General features: G+C 45.7%; 2 protein-coding genes across 3 annotated transcripts in view; one reads left to right on the plus strand and one right to left on the minus strand.

The window, feature by feature from the left end:
* Uhrf2 (ubiquitin like with PHD and ring finger domains 2) overlaps window positions 1-3,924 on the plus strand; it is a 67,357-nt gene extending 63,433 nt beyond the window's left edge. For both annotated transcript variants that reach the window (NM_001107585.1, XM_039080008.2), the window contains 2 exons: window positions 1,883-1,981; window positions 2,921-3,924. In NM_001107585.1, coding sequence (NP_001101055.1) covers window positions 1,883-1,981; window positions 2,921-3,067 — 246 coding nt within the window. In that variant the 3' untranslated portion in view covers window positions 3,068-3,924. The remainder of the gene's footprint in view (window positions 1-1,882; window positions 1,982-2,920) is intronic.
* A 5,346-nt stretch (window positions 3,925-9,270) lies between these two features.
* Window positions 9,271-20,185, minus strand: part of Gldc (glycine decarboxylase) — a 78,868-nt gene continuing 67,953 nt past the window's right edge. Inside the window, exons 21-25 of the mRNA NM_001415944.1 lie at window positions 20,073-20,184; window positions 13,558-13,653; window positions 11,496-11,668; window positions 10,599-10,679; window positions 9,271-9,938 (exon numbers count right to left, since the gene is read on the minus strand). Coding sequence (NP_001402873.1) covers window positions 9,795-9,938; window positions 10,599-10,679; window positions 11,496-11,668; window positions 13,558-13,653; window positions 20,073-20,184 — 606 coding nt within the window. The 3' untranslated portion in view covers window positions 9,271-9,794. The remainder of the gene's footprint in view (window positions 9,939-10,598; window positions 10,680-11,495; window positions 11,669-13,557; window positions 13,654-20,072; window position 20,185) is intronic.

The raw sequence follows: 20,185 nt of genomic DNA on the forward strand, positions 1-20,185 counted from the left end.
TATCGAATACTGTTTAGCTATATCCAAAATTACTGAAAAAATTACTATTTCAGAAAAGCATTGACTTTGGTAAACTGAGGTGAGGCTTTGATTTTTTTTTCTTTTTTAATGGCCTGAGTGTAGTGGTTTTGTTCTATGAGGGTATTACTTGCTTATTAGACAAGTGACCCTGGATGGATGGGTGGATGGATGGATGATGGATGGATGGATGATGGATGGATGGATAGATGGATTGATGGATGGATGGATGGATGATGGATAGATGGATGGATGGATGATGGATGGATGGGTGGATGGATGGATGGATGGATGGATGATGGATGGATGGATGGATGGGTGGGTGGATGATGGATGGATGGATGGATGATGGATGGATGGATGGATGATGGATGGATGGATGGGGATAAAGAGCATCTGTTAGGTCAGACTCTTCACGTAGGCTACACTAAGACACATCAGTTGTCATCTATAATTTAGGTGAACAGTTAGACTTGTGGGGAAGGATACAGTTGGTTAGTGGTAGATAACTTCACTGGGTTTCAGATCAGGATGGGCATGGGATATAAAGCCACTTGAGTGCACACGAGTGTGTGGGTGTTGTTTGTCCTGCCCTTAACTAGACCTGAGTGCTACGTCCAGCTATCTGACCCGCCTGTTGTGATTACTGTGAGCATGTGCCCACATGGAAGATCACGCTTAGGACTGTTTGCACCCCTTTGTTTAGTTTCAAAGACATGAGTAAGCCATGGGGTAGTGCGTGCGTTTAACCTCAGCACACAGCAGAGGCAGGCCAACATGGGCTATATGGTGAGACCTTTTCTTAAAGAGAAAGGAAGGCTGCACACAACCAGGGTAAGTGGAACCACTGTGGCTGTTGATGACACAGCATCCATTCGATAATGTTTGCACTTGTCCATTCTAAATAAGTCTTACTTCCTGGAATGTGACTTGGAAATTGAGGCAGAATAGTGCAGAGCATCCTGTGAAGATGAACAGGTTTCTTGGGATGCTGGATCTAGAGGCATTTATTACTGGTGCTTCTTTAGTTTCAAAAAACATTGTAGTTTATAACAGGAAAAGACTAACTACTTCATTATTTCATTTGCTGCTATTTGTGGTTTCTGTTGTATTTTCAGTGCTGGGCCAGTGACCTACCACTGCACTGGATCCTTCCTTGGGGGTGTGTGTGTCTGTCTGTCTGTCTGTACGTGTGTGCGTGCGTGTCTGTGCATGTGTCTATGTGTGTGTGTCTGTGTATATGCGTCTGCGTGTCTGTGCGTGCGTGTGTGTGTGTCTGTGTTCATCCCTGCATACACATGTACATCAGTGGCTGCACCTCTGGCCTCTGGAGGTCAGAAGACAACTCTTGGGAGCTGGTTCTCTCTCTATACCACATGGTTCTCTGTGGAGAGTCTCTCATACCAAGAGACTCATACCAAGTTCCTTTTCTGATGAGCCATCCCATTGCCCCCAACTCTTCCAGCCCCACCTTTTTAATTAAAAACATCTGCTCATGGTAGCCCATTCCTGTCACCCCAGTGCTCCAGAGGCAGAAGCTGCGAGTACGCAAAAACGGAGATTAGTTTGAGGCCTGACTGATGGCAGGAAAGACCCTCTTTCCCCCTCTTAAGCACAGCACCCAAAATAAAGATGAGAAAACAAAATAGTTACTAGCACTAGACTGGAAAATTTTGGGAGCCTAATGAAATTTCCTTGTTTTCCTTCATTTAAAGTGTTTCCTTTAGGAAGTCACTACTTGATTTTCTTAGTAGAGAACATCTTACATGTGGCTAAGATAAATTTTCTGTCATCATTTAGAATTCACTAGTATATTTTGAGCTGCTAATCTTTTCTTCTTTCCTCCTGTTGGACCCCATTTTAGAATTTTCTGAAGAAATTGGAACAGTCTTTTATGTGTGTGTGCTGCCAAGAACTAGTGTACCAGCCTGTCACAACAGAATGCTTTCACAACGTCTGTAAGGTAAGTTCAGATCCACTTTCCATGCTAGGTCTGACAGCACAGTGAGTGCCCCCGTATTAAGCATACAGTGAACCATTTTTCCCTGAAGAATAGATATGGGAACTTACCTTGTTAGAAAACTTTTTAATTACATCGTGATGTTAAGATAACCACGGTGTAAAATTGCATAATAGCAGTTCTCATGCATACGGTTGGAGGTATTCTGCTGTCCTTGGGAGGAAGGGTGAGGAGGGAATAAGAAGCCACAGCGTCGCTGTTCTCTCTGTGGTAGCGAGCATGTGTTTTACTCGCTGCACCGCACACTGAAAGGTTACATGCACTAACTAAAAGGTCAGGATGCTCAGGTAAACTGAGTGTTATGCTGTGGCTGCAGCAGAAGCGGAAACTGGAGCTTTAGCTAAGCCAGAGGAAGAAGCTCGCTGTACCAAGCGTGAGTTTGTGTACTCCTCTCACTTTATCCTGTGGTTTCCTCTGAAGTGGACACATGTCTACGTCCATGGTCATGCCTGACCATGTCAGTGGTTCTAGATTTGGCCCAAGTAAACTTGCCTCAGAGGACCTGTATGGTTAATGATTTGATAAATTTGAGCAGCAGAGTCATAATGTTTTCTTTAGAGTTCTTTCAGGACTCTGATACGCACTTTACTAGATGAGGAAATCAAGGCTCAAGCTACTTCACTCATTTACCTGAAGTCTCACAGTATTCGTGAGTAAAGCTGTACCTGTAAACAGTTTAGTACAAAATCAGGCCTTCGTGACTGTTTCTCTTAGACCTTTCTCTTGTAAAGAGTAGTAAGTGTCTAATTTTTATTCAGGACATGATTTGTTGAGTGATTTTTCTGTATAATTGAAATTGTTTTTCTCCCTCTTTCCTGCTTTCTCCTGTCTTCCTACCTCCACCCCCCCCACCTTGTGTGTTTTGTCTGTTTTTTTCCTTAGGATTGCTTACAGCGCTCCTTTAAGGCCCAGGTTTTCTCCTGCCCTGCTTGCCGGCATGACCTTGGGCAGAATTACATCATGACTCTAAATGAGACCCTCCAAACCGTCCTTGACCTTTTCTTCCCCGGCTACAGCAAAGGCCGGTGATCTGCGTGCTTCTGTGTCGTTCCTGGTGGATTTTTGGACAATAACAAGTCTAAAAATGAGTGGGGAGGGTTAAAGCAATGCTGGACCGTGTCTCTCGTCGGGAAGCAGCAGCATCTCTTTCCCTGTGCACCCTCCTGTGTGTGTAGTAAGAGGCCCATTCTCAACTGTCTTTTAGATAGCAAAAGGTAGTTCTTCTCAGTAACAACTAATTTTCATGAATGAAGAGTTGCAGCCTCCACTGTAGTTGATTACCCAGTTTATGATTTATTTTGCAACTACCTCAGGACAGAAAAGATTTACGGGGATTTTAAAAATCATTGACTTATTAGTTAAATGAGATTTTAGCTACACACTGCCTCCCAAGTATTAGTTGTGCCTGTTCCTTGTACTTCGCTTTTCCAGGAAAGAAGGCAGAGGGGCTTGTTGGGACGCGTGCAGCTCCTGTAATGTGCACACTCCTTTCCATGTCTATCCCATCACAGTGCGTGCTTTGCAAGAACAGGTCCATTTCTAACTCACTTGTGATCTCCATGGTGATTGTTTTCTGGTGTTTTATGCAAATTGACTACTAATGACTAATGAGAACAATATGAATGCATTGTTGCTGCGTTAGTGTAATGTGGTGTGGTCTTGCAATGACAGAGGTGTCCGAAGCTCCAGTAGTAACCGTTCCTGAAAAGCCGCTCTGTCCTCCTCCTCTGGCCCGCAGTAATTCCTCCTAGTGGTCTCCATCTGCAGCTTAGGAGGGCTGTGCTGGCTTTTGAGCAGATTCAAATTGCTTCACATTGTGATCCTACATTTTATATTCACTATATTCCTTAAGAGTATACCTTAATAAATATTTTATGATCAGAAAACAATGTGTTCAGCTTTACTCGTTTACATCTTTCTGACTTCTGTGTAGTTTTGTAAATTTTGGTTTTCACTGTGTCTTATTGAAACATCTTTACTCTGGTTTTGATAAGAAAACTAGATCCACTCTGACACATTAAGGACACATTTCACCTTTGGCTTAATTATAAATGAAGGTATTATTCAAAGGACTTGCTGGCTGCCCTGTGACGCTCTACTGCTTTTAAAAGGGCTTCGTTAATTCTTGTGTATGGTTATGGATGTGATCTTGCATATCTGTATGCATACGATGTGCCTGCATGCAGATACCCATAGAGACCAGAAAAGGGCATCAGATGCCCTGGGACTGAAGGAACAGGTGGTCGTGTGCCCCCGGGTTGGGGCTAGGAACTGAAGAGCAAGCGCTCGCCCTGCTGAGCCTCTCTCCACCCTGTTATGTGCAGCTTTACCTCCCGGTTTTCTTTGCTACTTCATATTTCACAAGTGAGAGTATTTCAGAAAGTGGGACAAATACACTTAGAGGAGCACACATATCTGTTGCCAATAATTTATTAGATATTATCAAATATTGTTATGGAATATTCAGTATGAATATTGAAAGTTTGTATTATCCATCTGGTTTTGGGTTTTTTGTTTGTTTTTGTTTTTTTGAGGCAACGGTAGCCCTGGCCAGCCTGGGACTCAGAGATCTGTCTGCCTCTGCCTCCTTTGTACTGGGTTGTGTGTGGTGGTGTGTGTGTGTTAACATAATCCTTCCAACCATTAAGAGGCAGATATCATCAAGCCCATTCCTGTCTGTTATATGGATTCCAGTGGAAACCAGCAAATACTGGTTTACTCTTATTCCAGATATCCATAAGAAGGCTCATCTGTTTGTGTTGTTTTCACATTCTCTTTTAATTCAGAAGAATTAAAGCATTATTAAGAATTAAAGAATTACTAAGCATTCTCCAATTCCATTCACTCATTCTTGTTTGCATGCTTTGTTCAATGGTGCTGTCAAATGAACCCATGTTCTCATTTAATGCCAGATAAAGAAAGGCTCTGACACTGAGCTACAAGCCCACCTCTCATTTAAAGATTTATTTATTTATTATGTATGTGAGTATACTGTTGCTGTGTTCAGACACCCCAGAAAAGGGCATCAGACCCCATTACAGATGGTTGTGGGCTACCATGTGCTTGCTGGGATTTGAACTCAGGACCTCTGGAAGATCAGTCAGTTCTCTTAACCACTGAGCCATCCCTCCAGCCCAACAGGTCTCTCTCTCTCTCTCTCTCTCTCTCTCTCTCTCTCTCTCTCTCTCTCTCTCTCTCTCTTTCTCTTTTGGGCTGAAAATAAGGCGTCTTCTTTGACTAGGGGAATGAATTGAAATAATGCTTTATGGATTTGTACAAATATTCTCCTTAGGAACTAAGGCGTCTTTGACTAGGGGAATGAATTGGAATAATGCTTTATGGATTTGTACAAATATTCTCCTTAGGAACAGTGATGTTGAGGAAAGCTGGGTTACCAGTTTATGTATCAAAACCCATCACAGCATCATATAAACATTGCTTTTATGAAAAATCTTTTGCCAGGTTTTAGCATCAGTCCTGCCTCCTGCCACATTTTCTGATTTCTCATCCTCCCCGAGTTGTGGAAGAGGCTCCAGGAGACATGTTTGTGAAGTTCTAGCTTGGCAGCATGTGGCAGCAGCTGGGGCTCTTGAATAGGGACTAACGATGTATCAGGGTCCTCAGGAGGATCAGACAGAATTATGAACAGGGATCTATTATGTCTGCTTAGACAGGGGGGCTGGGTAGTCTTGACAGAGTGTACACTCCAGAGGCCCAGAGCACAGTTGCTGCTGGATGCCTCTGCAGTTTTAGTCTGTCCACAGCCTAGAGGATCCTGGAGAACCACCCGTGTCCCATCCACCTTGGAAGGCTGAAAGAAGTGCTGGGAGGCGTCAGCCATCACCACAGAGCAGAGTCACAAGCAAAGCACAAAGGTAGAGGTGCTTCACACGGCTGCTAATGGAGGGAGGTGTTGCCCTTACCCCTTCCTGGAAATGCCCTTCATACCTGCCAGGGACAAGCCTCTGAGTTGAGTTTCAGATCCAGTCAAGATTAACCATCATGAGGAATGGTAGAGAAAGGGTGAGATGGAGCAGTCAGTGAAGTTGAATGGAAATCACATAAACGAGTAAGGACACTAGGGAGGGGAAATAAAAATCACATGATCATGAATTATCCTGTACCCTAGTATTGCACACTGGGTTTCCATGACAATCCTGCCTTCCCTACCACCAACCCTGCCCTCGGGGATCACTGTTCTCTGGAATTAGTTTTCAACTTCAAGCCCCTGAGACATTCACTCCCCTGCCATGGGCATTACTTAGCCTTGGCCTCAGATTTGGACTTGTGCATGGTGCCCTTCTATTTGCATTGCACCTTGGCTAGGAGTGAACTGGTGGAGGGAGGGGCAGGGAGCCATGTTTTCTTGACTTGCTTCAGGAAGGATTGAGCCTAGCAGATATAAGTGCACAGTATGAGCACCTCGTTTGGAGCAGCTGTGGAATAGACCCAAGAGAGTATTCTCAGTAAGATTAGCCTTGGAGGGCTGGGGCTGCACTTAAGTTAGAGAGGGCTTATCTTGAATGTTCAAGGGAAGCCTGCAGCTAGATCTGCAGGACTTTCCTGCCCCACCCCACAAATTGAGACAACGCTGACAAAATTTCAGCCTCTGAAGACCCATCCATCAAAGAGCTAGTGTTCCAGAAAGTTCTCTAAAGTATGAGGGGAAAAGATAAAAAGTCTTTTACCCAGAAAGAGGCATTGATATAATCAATGACAATATGGTTTCTGGCCAGGTACAGGATTAAAAGTGTCCCTTTCTAGGTGTAAAGCCACCTGACAAGCGGTTTGGAAACTGACAGTGTCACCCTTGGGTGCTCTACAGAGCACTGGGCCAGATAACAGACAGGATGTTTCCAAGGCGCATGGATTTCACAGTTTTCACTGCGAGCCAGAGTCCTTGTATCCTGTCAGATAAGAGTTCCCAGAAGGGCCCGGAGCCCAGGGCACCAGGAGCGAGAGAGAGCCTAGTGCGTAGGACACAGGCTTTCTCACAGTCCTAGTCTAAAATCATTCAAAGACTCGTCTACACAGCTTTGTACTTAATGCAACTCCATTGTACGGCTCAAGGACCATACTTTAGGGTTATGTGTTTAGCCAGAATAAGCAAAACTGTTTTTAATTAGTAGCACATTCTACGAGAAGCCAGGGGCTATCTTCAAGGCTGGGTGATTTTGCGCATAACTTAGAAAGAGCTGTTCACCACAGACCTTGCAAGTTCCCATGCAGGATGACTCAGGATCACGCTCCTTTACTCACATGATGCTCTAATTGAGCACAGCATAGGAAGCCCTTACTCTGCTGGGAATCCAGTGATCACTGAGATACGGTCTTGTTCTCAGGGCACTGAGTCTGAAGCAGAAAAACAGAAAACTGAATACTTAGCTAAGCTTGATTTTTAAAAGGAAGAAACAAACACTGGGGAGATCGAAAAAAATGTCCCCCACTTCTCAGGGATCCAAGAAAGATTGGTACGAGGTGCTGAAATCCAGAGAGCAAACAGGAACCAAGCAAAATGTTGCCGGTGAGGGGTGAGAGGCAGTACTCCACGTGGAAAGTCCCTCCAGGCCAAAACCCAGAGGTGGGAGAGGATCAACATGGCATGCAGTAAACACGAGAGGCGCCATAGTCCAGGACAAGCAGTTACCTGCGTCACTCACATCCTGAAGGCAGAGCTGGCCAGCTGAAGAAACGACTTTAGCAAGCAGCTGCACCTTAATGAAGCCCAGCACTGTAGTGGGTTCTATTCTGTACATACTGCTGCTTCCAGAGAAAGGACCACTGCACTCAGATGCTGGCCTACATCTCCTGCTCTTCCAGTTTGCTGTTGCCATGGTAGCCTGGTCTCCTTTTTGACTGTTAGGCCCTGGAGCTAGGTTCAAATACCTACCAAGCACGTGACCTCCGGAATCTCTATATATTTTGTGGTAGGCACATAGTACCTGAGAAGTGCTCAATAGCTATTAATTTAATTATTAGTGGAGGGAACAAAACAAAGTCAGGGACCCCGTTGGTACCACTTTTGTTAGGCTGAACCAAGTTGTTCTATGCTTTTTCTGTGTATGTGGATGGTAGTGGAGAATTTCACAAGAGCTCACAACCTGCTCAGGTAGCTATCGTGAGGTTTAGTGATTGCATAATTGTTGGGGTGCCCTGCAAGGAAGCAGGGAAAAGCCTCACAGCACCGCTTAGAACTGTCGGGTAAGAAGATGGCAAGTGGTTGCTACTTTCAAGGTAACTTCTTTGTGGCAGGCGGGCTAGCTGCCCACCACAAACTCATCCTTTCCCAGTTACATTAACAAACATTTTATCTTGGGCACAGCATGCCTGAGAAGTTTCCATACCCCCTTGTAGCCAGGAGTGAGGGTCTTGCTAAAAAGCAAGCAGAGGTTGTTAGGTGGAACTGCTTGGAAAGGAACTGAAGAGAAGATGGAACCTGCCTTTGGCTTTTTGTTTTTTCCCCCTTTTCTTGACTAGCTGACGAGCAGCCATCTTGAGGTCATAGGTGTGGACCATGCAAAAGATGTACGAGGGTGTGATTGATGGATTGCCTACTCCTGAAAACCTGACTGCAGTGACAAGGGAAAGAAGAAAGGGCAGACAGACAGAGAGACAGACAGACAAGTCATGCTTGTTCTGATGAAGTGGCACCAACTATGTAAAAGCCTGGAATTTCAGCGACTTTGTTATTTATGTTTGGCGTGAGGAGGAGTAAGGTTGTCTCAGTAGGAGGGCTGTGTGTGTACGGAACAATCTCGTTGCTGTCATCCAGACAGAAGGAGCTGTGGTTGCTTGTTTCTGCACACACTACTGACATCTGCACACGGACCAGGAACTCTGCCAGTTTCCTTAGTTTCACGTGTGTACGGCTTTGCCTGTTCCCGTGGGTCTGAGGCACTGGTCCTTGTCATTAGCACATTTACTTAGGACCTCAAACGATCCCTTCCGTGTTCATTCAAGGCTGCTGCCTCTCCCCACAAAGGACCCTCAGTCCTTGGATGGTTAAGAAACGGCTATTTGAACTTCTGTAAGTTGAGGTTAAATTACATATGGCCCGTGATGAAAAGGACCAGGGTGGCCTTCTCTGGTAAACAGGCTATGCAGACTGTCCTTGGCCAGTCAAAAGCAAGGGTGACAATCAGTGTGAATGTAGCTGTCGGACTGAGTGCTGTCACTGCCCTGCAGCTTCCTGAGTCTTGTGCATCATGGGTGTAAAATCACATGGGAAGGCATTATTCAAACTCAGTTTTATTAGAATGCTAATAAAAGCAGATAAAAAAAAAAATCCACACAGTGAAAGGAAGACACTTGAATGCTGTGACAGATCAGGCACATTAGTGAGGAAGAACTTGTCAGTGTATACAAAATGTAAACATTTGCCCTGGGGTTTCCCACAGAGACCACAGTCCACAAGGACTTATTTGGAACAAAAAAGAATGTCTATTGAATTCCCAGCATAGGCTCTGACCTCTGCAGATTCTTGAATTAAAAGGTTAAGATGGCTAGCACACCCCAAATTTTCTATTCAGTAAACTAAATGGCTCCCAATCAAGGCAATAGGAAGAGCGGCCGCCTCGCCGTACTGCAGGCAGCCGCCACTCACCATGCCAACCGTGTTTACATTACCTTGAAAGATTATAAAAATAGACAGCGTATAAAACTCATGTGAGCCACATGAAGGAGAAGAAATGTCCTTGCTTGTCAAATGCTGCAGCAGGAGACGTCCAGTCAGTCCTTTGAACCTGGGGAGGAAGGACTAAGAAGAGGCCCTTTTCTGTTCAGAAAACGGAGACTCGTAGACCTCCATGGGTGGGCAGGTGCAGACGAGGTGCTGATCTCCGTAGATGTCGTCGATCCGAGCAATGGTTGGCCAGAATTTGTTCTCTGGTTTCACAAAGGGCTGAAAAGGAAAAAATGGATATTTTGGGATGTTCCCAGTCCTTTGGGGGAAATTGAGATGTAGTGGTTTTCGGGTGTTCCCGCAGCCCAAGGCACCAGTGCCAAAAGCTGTACTTTTCACAATTTCAACTTCGGAGTCTTGTCCGTATGCCTCTGGGATCAGACGATGCCTTCCCAATGAAAAGGAAGTGCTAGAGGCTAGAAAGATGGCTCTGGTAAGAGCGCTGACTGCTCTTGCAGAGGACCTGGATTTAGTTCACAGTACCCACAAGGCAGCTCACGAACCACTAGAAATTCAAGTTCCTGCTTCTGCACACAGGGTTCATACACACATAACCTCCACCCACTGCACGCCCCCCCACACAAATAATAAATAAACCTCCAGCTCCCGCCGGATGCTGGTGGAGAACACATTGAGCCATCCGACCAGGACTGCTGTTCAGTGTTGATCTTTGACCCTGTGGGTTCCTAGGCTTGTGACTGATGCCCTCAGTGGGCTCAGATGACTCTTGAGAGCCAAGTCTTCCCCCTTGGTTCCTCATCGAGATCCACACTTCACCAGCCATTTCAGATACACTTTACATAGCGAGGCTGGATGGGAAACCTCAGGGCCAACGGGAGCTATAATAACACGGCAGTTGGCAGAGTTCAGAGAACTTACCAGAGGAAATGCTGCCACCTCTCTGGAATATGGGCGATCCCAGCGGGAGGATGTGACACAGGTCAAGGAGTGTGGAGACATCTGGACAGAGAAATGGTGGCAGACGGTCCGGTCAGAACACTGTGCTGCTTTCTCCTAAACCTCGCCCCAACATCTAACCCTGAATCTGGTGACTATTGCTTCCACTGTGTTTCCACCGCACACACGATAACACCGCCGAGAAGTCGCCACACCCTGACAATGCAGCTTCGCACTGTGGGGAAGATCCTCCCTTTGCTGCAGTATTTCAAGCAAGGTTCTCTCGCCTTCCAGCATCTCCACAACGAACCTCCAGGCAGGCAGTTCTAAACTTGTTACTGCATCACCTATAGCTCTGTCCACAGAGCGTTCTCAAGCCATCTCCTCATTAACGTTTACACTGAACCGGAAAAGTAGGATTCTAAAAGCAATGTGTTTTGGAGGAGATTGGGGACACGTTGGACTTTCCTCTACATGGGCCATAAGCACTGCTAAACTCCCAGGGTGAATCAAACACCAATTAAGCTGGTCTCAGATTGCTATGCCAGCACAAGGGCTGGATTTAGAGAGAGAGAGTTCATGAAGGAAGTAAACGAACGCTGTGACACAGAGTGGTAAGAACTCTCCAACTGGGGAGCCTCCTCTCCCCACTCCCTCCTTCACAATCAGTTGGGTACAGGTGGCATCCACAGCTCCTACAACCAAGAGCCACCCAAGTGACCACTCCACCCCAGTAACAGCACTGCCATTCAAGAAGACAGAAGCCTCTACGATTCTCAACTCTCTCATTCTGGGCAAGAGTCTAATCACCACAGAGGGCTCAGGGAGGGTCAGCACACTCCCCAGACACCATTTTCAACTTCCGAGGATGCTGTGTACCTTCAGGGGGTTGACCCGTGGGTCGATGCGGCCCTCCTCTATGTCCGCGATTTCCTGCCGGATGCTGATCATAGCATCACAGAATCTGTCCAACTCGGCCTTGTCTTCCGACTCGGTGGGCTCAATCATGAGGGTCCCTGCCACGGGCCAGGACATGGTAGGGGCATGGAATCCTGTAAAGGGAGACCAGAGAAGTGTGTGTAAGTCAAAAGTACACAAATTTATTATAATTAATAACATGGCTTTTACAAGCACCGTAAGGTATATATGTGTATTAGCGGGTAAGCATGACAAAATTAGAGTGGAATTTCCATTTCACCTCGTGTTTTAGAATCTTTCTAGACTGAAGTTGACCCTTAGCTTCAGACCATATGCTTAGCATCCCTGAGGCCTCAGATTCATGAGTGCAACAACAGCCAAAAACAATGGTGACAACCACCACCAAAAAACCCCCAAAACTCTCTGTGATGGTGTGTTGTAACGACAAGAAACAGCCAATCAGAAATTCAAGAGAAAGCAAGCAAACCTCAGCATGCTCGTGCCGTGTGGGGAACCTAGGGGCGGGTCAGCATGTGTGAAGCCTTTGCCTGAACACAGTGTGCGTTAAGAAACAAAGACATGGTCGAAAGAGGTTTTTCTGGACAGAGGCAAGCAGAGCTTCGCCTCCTTCATTCTTAGCGGGATCTGAGCTGCTTTGGGTTTGCAGTGAGAGCTCCAATCCAGGCCCCAATCATGCTCATGTAGATTTCCACCGGACTCTGCCCATCCCATCTCTGAGACCATGTTAAGACTTAGCACAATCTCCCAGACTGACGGCCCTTCCAGCTAATGCTGCTGCAGAGACCAGAGGTTCCCAACGTCAGGCAGACCTCACCATTGGCCTTAACGGACTCGTTTCCCAACATTATTTTAATAAAAATGTTCAAGTCCACGGGTAATTTGAAAGCACTGTAGCCAGGTACCCACATATCTGCCAAAGATTCTTCAATGACACCATCCATGCTATTCTTTAATTTGTGTATTTAGCACATGTGTGTTTGAGTATTGGGAGCCTTTGGGGAGTTAACGCTCATTCCACGTGGGTCTCAGGGGTAGAGCTCAGGCCACCGAGCTTGGCAGCACTTACCACTGAGCCATATTGCTGGCCCCGACTTATTTTTTTATGTAATTCATAGAATGCTGTAACTATCAGAATGCTTTATTTTGTAAGTAGTTTAGAATGCCCATCAGTAACAAGAACTCAATATTCTTGTACTTCGTCATAAACCTCAGAGTGAAATACACGGGTTTCAGCTAAACCATTTAATGGGCTTTAACAAAAGCATTCATCTGTGTCAGATGTTAGCCCCAGCAAGGAGTTGTTTCGGTCTTTAAAGCACAAACCGATTTCATTACCCATTGGAGTCTGTCCTCAATTCCTTGTGTGAGCAAATTCTATTCATATTCTGCTTTAGTGGCTCCCACGTCTGGATCCATCCACATCTGGAACCATCCATGTACTAGGCTAGAAACAGATTCCTGGGTCTTGACCCTATCTCAGGAAGGGAGGCACCCAGATGTGGTTGGTTGCAGCTACCATGGGTACTGCATGCTGGGAATAGAACCCAGGTCCTCTGCAAGGGCAGAGAGTGCTTTTAACCACTGAGCCTCCAACCCTCCCCCAGCTTCTTAATTACTTGTTTTAAGAAGAAATGTATATCAGACATTTCCTAAGTCTTACTGACACATCTTAAATAGGAGGCCCACACACGACTCCCTGTGAATGGGTGACCTATTGTGCAGAATTACACACAATAAATGGAGAATGTCAGAAAACCTGGTTACTAGTGAATTAACAACCAGTTCCTCACTGCCCCTTCTTGGAATCCCCATCAGCTGACAGCAACGTCCTTCCCTCCCTCCCTTCTGGTTCACCTCCTGGCCACGGGCTGAGTAATAGCCACTTGTGACCGGGGCGTGCAGTTCCTGGATCTGTTGTCTAGTCATGCACCGAGTGCATGTGCCTCTAGGAAATGGTCCACAGCCTATAGGTTCCATTGTGCGAATATCAAAAGCCACTTACCGTAATCCTGGAGCCTCTTGGCAACATCCACAGCCTCGATGTTGGCAGATTTTTTGAAGGGTCGTGTGTCCAAAATGAATTCATGAGCCACGTACCCTGTTCAAGAACACAGTGTCCGCTGATGATGGATGCTGGTTTACCGTTTCACTCAAGTGCACAGTTCAGCTCTTTACACCGGACCATGGGAACCAAGGGGTTAAGTGAACTCGATATGGTTACAGTTGGCAGGAAAGACTTCATTTACCCTTTCATACACTCTATCACATCTTAGACTGCATATCTTACAGCCGGCAGTGGATGAAGGGAAGGGTGTGTGTTGGGGGTGGGGGAGAAGTGTTACTAAAACGATCAGCAGGAGATCTGTGAAATTTCTATTCTAAAGACCTAAAATCTCCTTGAAACAGTTAAATACAACCCCGATCTTTTTACACAAATTGTTTCTAAAAGATTCACTGGTGAGTTCAGCATCTTCAACTTTCAAGGTTAAATAGCTTGGCATTTAACCTTGGGCATCTGTGAGTACATATCGATAAACACGTATTCATAGGACACATGCGGAATTTAATATGATGCTTCAAAGGGTGGCCAAGGTTTTTAATATCAGGCTGCAGACCAAGAATTAGAAATAAGCGCTGTCAGCGGGATGAAGTGGTACCCTCCAGTGATCCTAGCACCAAGCAGAGGCCGGAGAATTACAGATCAAGACTTTGTCTCAAAACAAAATCCAAAAAGAAAGAATAGAAACAACAGGAAGAAAAGAAAGAGGGGGACAGGGGGGAACTGTTAAACAACCACAGAATCGGTGAGACTGAAATGTGTGGGGGTCAGTTCACTTCCACCTAGTTCATAAACAGACTGCCTTCCTAGATCCATCAGGAGCTACCGAGGACCCAACCATCAAGAATAAACTAGTGGTGGGGCTAGAGAGGTGGCTAAGCAGTTGAGAACACTTCCTGCTCTTCCAGAGGACCTGTGTCTGGTGCACAGCACTCTTGCCCTGCAGCACACAGCCACCTGTGACTCCAGAGGACCTGTGACCCTCTTCTGGCGAGACTCGAGAAAGGTCTATGTCTAGGTGAGTGATCTCAGAAAAACGTGTCCAATGGAATAACCCTTCTAAGATTTGAGGAGCAAATTAAAAAAAAAATCACAAAAATCCTTATGACCTTATCAGCTTCGACTTTTAGGAAACTTAGAGTCCAACGTCAACCTCTGCCCTTTCTCCTCTGAGCTTCGGGCTGCTACCCTGGGCTACAACCCCAACAGGAAGATAACTAGTGATGTTTACTGTTCTGCAGGGCATGTGGCTAGCCTGAGGCTGGAAATGTACGTCAGCAGGAGAGGAGTCATTTGTTGGCAGGCCTAGAGGACAGTCCTGCAAGCAGGGGTTCAGTGGCAGCGGACTGAAGTTCATCTAACCAGGTCACCCCAACACTGCTAAACCCAAGATTCCATCTGCACGGGCACCGCCACAGACGAGTGGTTTGGGAAAAGGTTCACTCCCAAATATGAGGTTCAGATGTTATTTTCTAAGTGCGCACGCTCATCCTAAAGAGCCCCCCTTGCTCTAAGAGCCCTCTAAGGGATAGCATTTAAATTTGGCGGCCATGAGAGGCCAGAGCCCAAGATGCTCTTCTCTGTCTACAGCTTTTGGGAGAGAGTTGTACAAACCGGCTCTGCCTATGGCAAACTGGGGCCATCTAAGACAGCAGCTGTTTCCTCCAGCCCTAACCAGGACTGCAGCTAAGAGTGACACCAAGTCAGAGGAGCCTGAAACAGCAGGAAGGGGTGGGAGGAGCCACTGGTCACGGAGGACTGTGGAAGAGCAGAGTCTTCTCAACATAACAGTGCCACGTGAACAGCTCTCAGCAGCTGTGGATGTCTGCATAAAAGGTGAGGAGGTGGGACAATAGAAAAACGAAATGAAGGCCTGGCACTTCAACAGCACGACGAAAATAGGCTCCTAGGGAGTGGCAGTATTAGGACTTGTGGCCTTGTCGGAGTAGGTGTGGCCTTGCTGGAGGAAGTGTGTCACTGGGGGTGGGCTTTGAGGTTTCAGATGCTCAAGCCAGACCCCACGTCTCTCTCTTCCTGCTGCCTGCAGATCAGGATGTAGAACTCGAAGCTCCTTCTCCAGCACCATGTCTGCCAGCTCGCTGCCATATTTCCCACCATGACTATAATGGACTAAATCTCTGAAACCATAAGCCAGTTCCAATTAAACGTTGTCCTGACTAAGAGTCGCCTTGGTCATGTTGTCCCTTCATAGAAATAGAAACCCTAACTAAGACAATGGGATTCTCCACGCTCCCCTGGAGAGCACAGACTGGAGACACTTCTGCAACATTCTCACAGAGACTGCCTCAGAACGCTAGAAGTAAGCGACTTGCGTAAAGCTTGGGCAGGCCATCAAAGGGCCCTCTGGCTCTGTGGTAGCCTGAGACAAAAAGAGCATGAGGTCTGGCACTCTGCGCCCTAGGTTACCATGGACCAGCCAGCCTATGGGGCCACTGCTCACTTTCAGAGGAAGGGCCCCACCTGCAAAGGCCTTCAGGAACAGGAGTTTAACCCAACACTGGCCTTGTCCAAGATGAGAGGCAGATAAAAACGTTAACAAAACCATGCTGCCAGAGTCTAAATCCAGGAGCCGCCCAAAAGGTGAGGGACCTGATAAGTTACAAAATCCCTTCTCTTACAAAGCTACCATCCTTTCTGGGTACAGCAAGAAGACTTGCATAATCCCAGCACTGAGGAACGTTAAGACAGGTCAATCACAAATTAAAGTCTGCTTCAGCTAAGCAGTGAGATGCTACTTCAAAAGAAAAAAAAAAAAAAAAAAAAAAGAATCTCCCCCAGAAACATCTACAAGAAAGACTGACCAAGACCACCAACAGAACAGTTATTTTAATTAAAGTCATTCCTTTTATCTTCATTGCAACAGAATAAAATATTTCTCCAGCTTCTCCAACTGCCTCTTGCCTGCTGTACCCTCATTTGCTTTAAAAGCCCACTAGCCTAGACAGTTTAGTTACTATTCAAATCTCAGAGGAGCAGCTCACACTGCGAAGCCTGGAGTTCATTAAAATGATTGCCTCACAGGCATCTGAAATTCCGACGTCTGATTTAATGCTGGTAAACATGGTTAAGATGAGCACTGGTTCTCTAATAGTGCGACCAGGCACGTTAGAGTCCACTGTGATTATTAAAAACATTCCTATTTTGAGTCCCCAAAGCACAACAGTGCCAGGCTCCCAGGCCCCAGAATATGAGACTTGAAATTGTGTAATGTATGTGTTTAGCATGAGTCAATGTTTGGTTTGACTAACTCTGGGATTGGGTAATAAAGTGTGCAATCAGCAATCTATTTCAGTCCAGGACGAGAACTGCTACTTGCAATTTAATCTGGGGGGAAAATGTCAGAAACCAATGGAAATTCCATCCATCTTTCTGTCCTCTTCAGTCCCACAGAATGGAGTTGGGCTCTATGCCCAAAGCCACGACTTAAATGCTAAGTGCATGGTGACATCTGACCTTCTCACAGGGGTGCCAACCAGCCCCATTCAATTGAAGTCACATTATTTCCTGCATTTAAAACCTAAACTTTGCAATCAGCAAACACATTAAAAATCGCTGAATTATGCAGCTTAAATGAGCAGATTATATGAGAAGGTATGTTAATTCTTGGTATTGTTGCCCAAAGTAAAACACAATATACGACAACTTAAAGGCTGCGACAGACAGCTCGAGTTAGAACACATACCTAGCAAGAGTGGAGCCCTAGATTAAAAAACAATTACTGCCACCAATCACTAACTAAAGAGAGCAAAGAAACACTTAAGGATTATAAATTAAAACAAAATGTCTTCCAGTCATGAAACTGGCAAGTGCTTTTTTTTTAAACTTTTGTTGTTTTTTGGCCTGTTCTCATATGCCTTGGTGTGACGGGCACTCTCAGTGCCAATACCATAAAATAATGGACCCAGTGTCTTTGAGAAAAATAATTGAAGGAACATGTATGTACAAAAAGCTCAAAGCCTCCATACCCTCTTTTATAAGTTATCTAAAGAAATAGAAATCTTTCTTAAAAAAGAAAACAAAAAACAAAAAAACAAAAACCACAGTACTGGAGGGGTTTTTCTTACAGCAAAGACATAAAGCAAATAACTAAGAATTTAACTATCGCCTCCCAGGGCACCCACACTATTTACTCACATGGGACAAAGCTCAGGGAAACAGGATAGGCAGTATTTGTGGCACTGTGGGGAAAATGCTTGCTGTAGAGCCTCTTAAAAAGACATTAGATGACAGTGCATGCATGTGTGCGAGAGAGAGAGAGAGAGAGAGAGAGAGAGAGAGAGAGAGAAGCATCCAAGTAGCCACATGAAAAAAAGACACTGGGTGAGGGGCGGGGTGGTGTGTAACTAGGCGAAGAGAGGCTTGCTGGTCAGCCAACCTCACTGATAGCTGAAATGGTGACCGTCAGGTTTAGACCCTGTCTAAAAAAACAAAATAATAGAAAAAAAATTAAAGAAAAACTAAAATTTAAAGTTAATTAATTAAATTAATTAAAATTAAAGAGCTATTAAAGAAGGCATTCCTGGGCTGGAGAGGTGGGTCACTGGTTAAGAAGACTGGCTGCTCTCCTAAAGGCTCTGAGTTCAATTCCCAGCACCCACATAGTGGCTCTCGACCACTTATAGTGAGATTGCTGCCCTCTTCTGGCCTGCAGGTGTACACACGGAGAGAGGACTGTTCATATGCATAAAATAAATAAATGAATCTTAAAAAATAAAAGGCATTCCTATGTCAACCTCTGGCTTCGGCCTGCACCCATTAATAAGGGAGAACATGCCCTTCCTTACATACCCTCCCACACAGATGCAAAAAAAATCCTTCAAACTGCATCTGTGATGTCAGCTTAATTATCCCAGAGAAATAAGAAAGGGAATACATTAAAATATTCAGTGTTAGCTTTATCTGGCTGACGGGTGCAAGCACCATTTAGATTTTCCCTCGTGTTTTTTTTTTTTTTTAATTTCCCCAAACTTCTGAATCGAGCAATATACTTCATTTATGTAACCAGACAACATAAATATTCAAGCCCCTCATTTAAGCAAATGCACACGAGGCTAGGTCTCACAGTACGGGAGCTACATCTGAATCCATGCTTGCTGTAGAGTCTCTTAAAAAGACATTAGAGAAGCACTCTGCTGCCTGGCTTGGAGACCGACTCCTCACAACCCGCTCTGCTCTCTCGAGAGCATCCTCCCCAGGACTCCGGGTTATTCACTTCTTTATTTCCAAGCTCGCAAAGTATCCCTTTGCATCCACATTTATAAGATCAGAAGAGCCTTTAAAGTAAGGACTATAAACAATGCAGATGCAGGGTCTGTCTGGGCTGGAGAAACCAAGAGGGGGCCACTGGCCATCCTTCCTACTGCCAGCATCTGCTGGGGGCTTCACTCATTCCTCAGTGTCCTATCCTTGTTTCTCCTTCCACAACTGGAGCAGTCAGGCATCTAAGTGTCTACCTGGTTCCTTTTATTTGTATGCACATTTATATACTCTGTGTGTGTGTGTGTGTGTGTGTGTGTGTGTGTGTGTGTGTGTCTATGTGACACACACGTCTATGCGGGTGCCTTCAGAGGACAGACGAGGGCACGGGATCACCTGTAACAAGTGGTTGTAAGCTGCCTACGTAGATGCTGGGAACCTTTCCAGCCCCTCCCTGTTTCTGACTTCCATCACGTCCCATCACTTCTGGGATGACTTTGTTCTCCTACCCATTAGTATCTCCTAAACGTTTACCTAGCACGCTGCACTAAGGAGTCACTCTGTCCAGCTGGCTGTACTTCCAAGAACCCATCCATTTCACCGCCTTGACAATTCTCAGCCTTTTCATGACCCTAATCTTGTTACTCCTCAAGCTGGGAAACCTTTGCTGGATGCAACTGGCTCAGGAGTTAAGTCTAGGCTCTTCCAAGACCTTCAAGGTACCAAGCTGTCCTTTCGACCTCATCTCATTGGCCCTCTCACTTCCTATCCCACTTCAAGCAACCCTTCAGGCAGCTCCTGCTTACCAGGCCGCTCATAAGAAATAAGTGCTTCCTTTGTCAGACTACCCCATCCTGACTCTGCCTGCTCTAAGTGGTCCACTCTTTCAGACAACTCTACAACATCCTGTGCAGGATCGGCTCGTGGTGTTTATGTGAATCAATCTCTCTCTCTCTCTCTCTCTCTCTCTCTCTCTCTCTCTCTCTCTCTCTCTGTGTGTGTGTGTGTGTGTGTGTGTGTGTGTAGGCTATGTAGACAAGGGTGGAGTAGCTTTGTACATCATAGTGAGTACGTTGGTCATGCTTCCAAGAATTCTACACTTTCCTTTGCATATTCTAAGAAATTGAAGCATCCCTCCCACCTTCAAAATCACACCTACATCTAGCATAGTTTCAATATAGGAGCCCCTCGCAGAGAGAGAGAGAGAGAGAGAAAGAGAGAGAGAGAGAGATGGCACTTGCCTCTTGCACCTCTGAAGAGGACTCTGTAGTATCTCTCTAATCGTTTGGCCATGTAGTTGGCATTTAGAATGGCGATTTCTGTGGCCTCTTTGAGACCCTTTCCCCCCATCATC

This window comes from Rattus norvegicus, chromosome 1, assembly GCF_036323735.1.
Source record: "Rattus norvegicus strain BN/NHsdMcwi chromosome 1, GRCr8, whole genome shotgun sequence".
NCBI classification, from domain to species: Eukaryota; Metazoa; Chordata; class Mammalia; order Rodentia; family Muridae; genus Rattus; species Rattus norvegicus.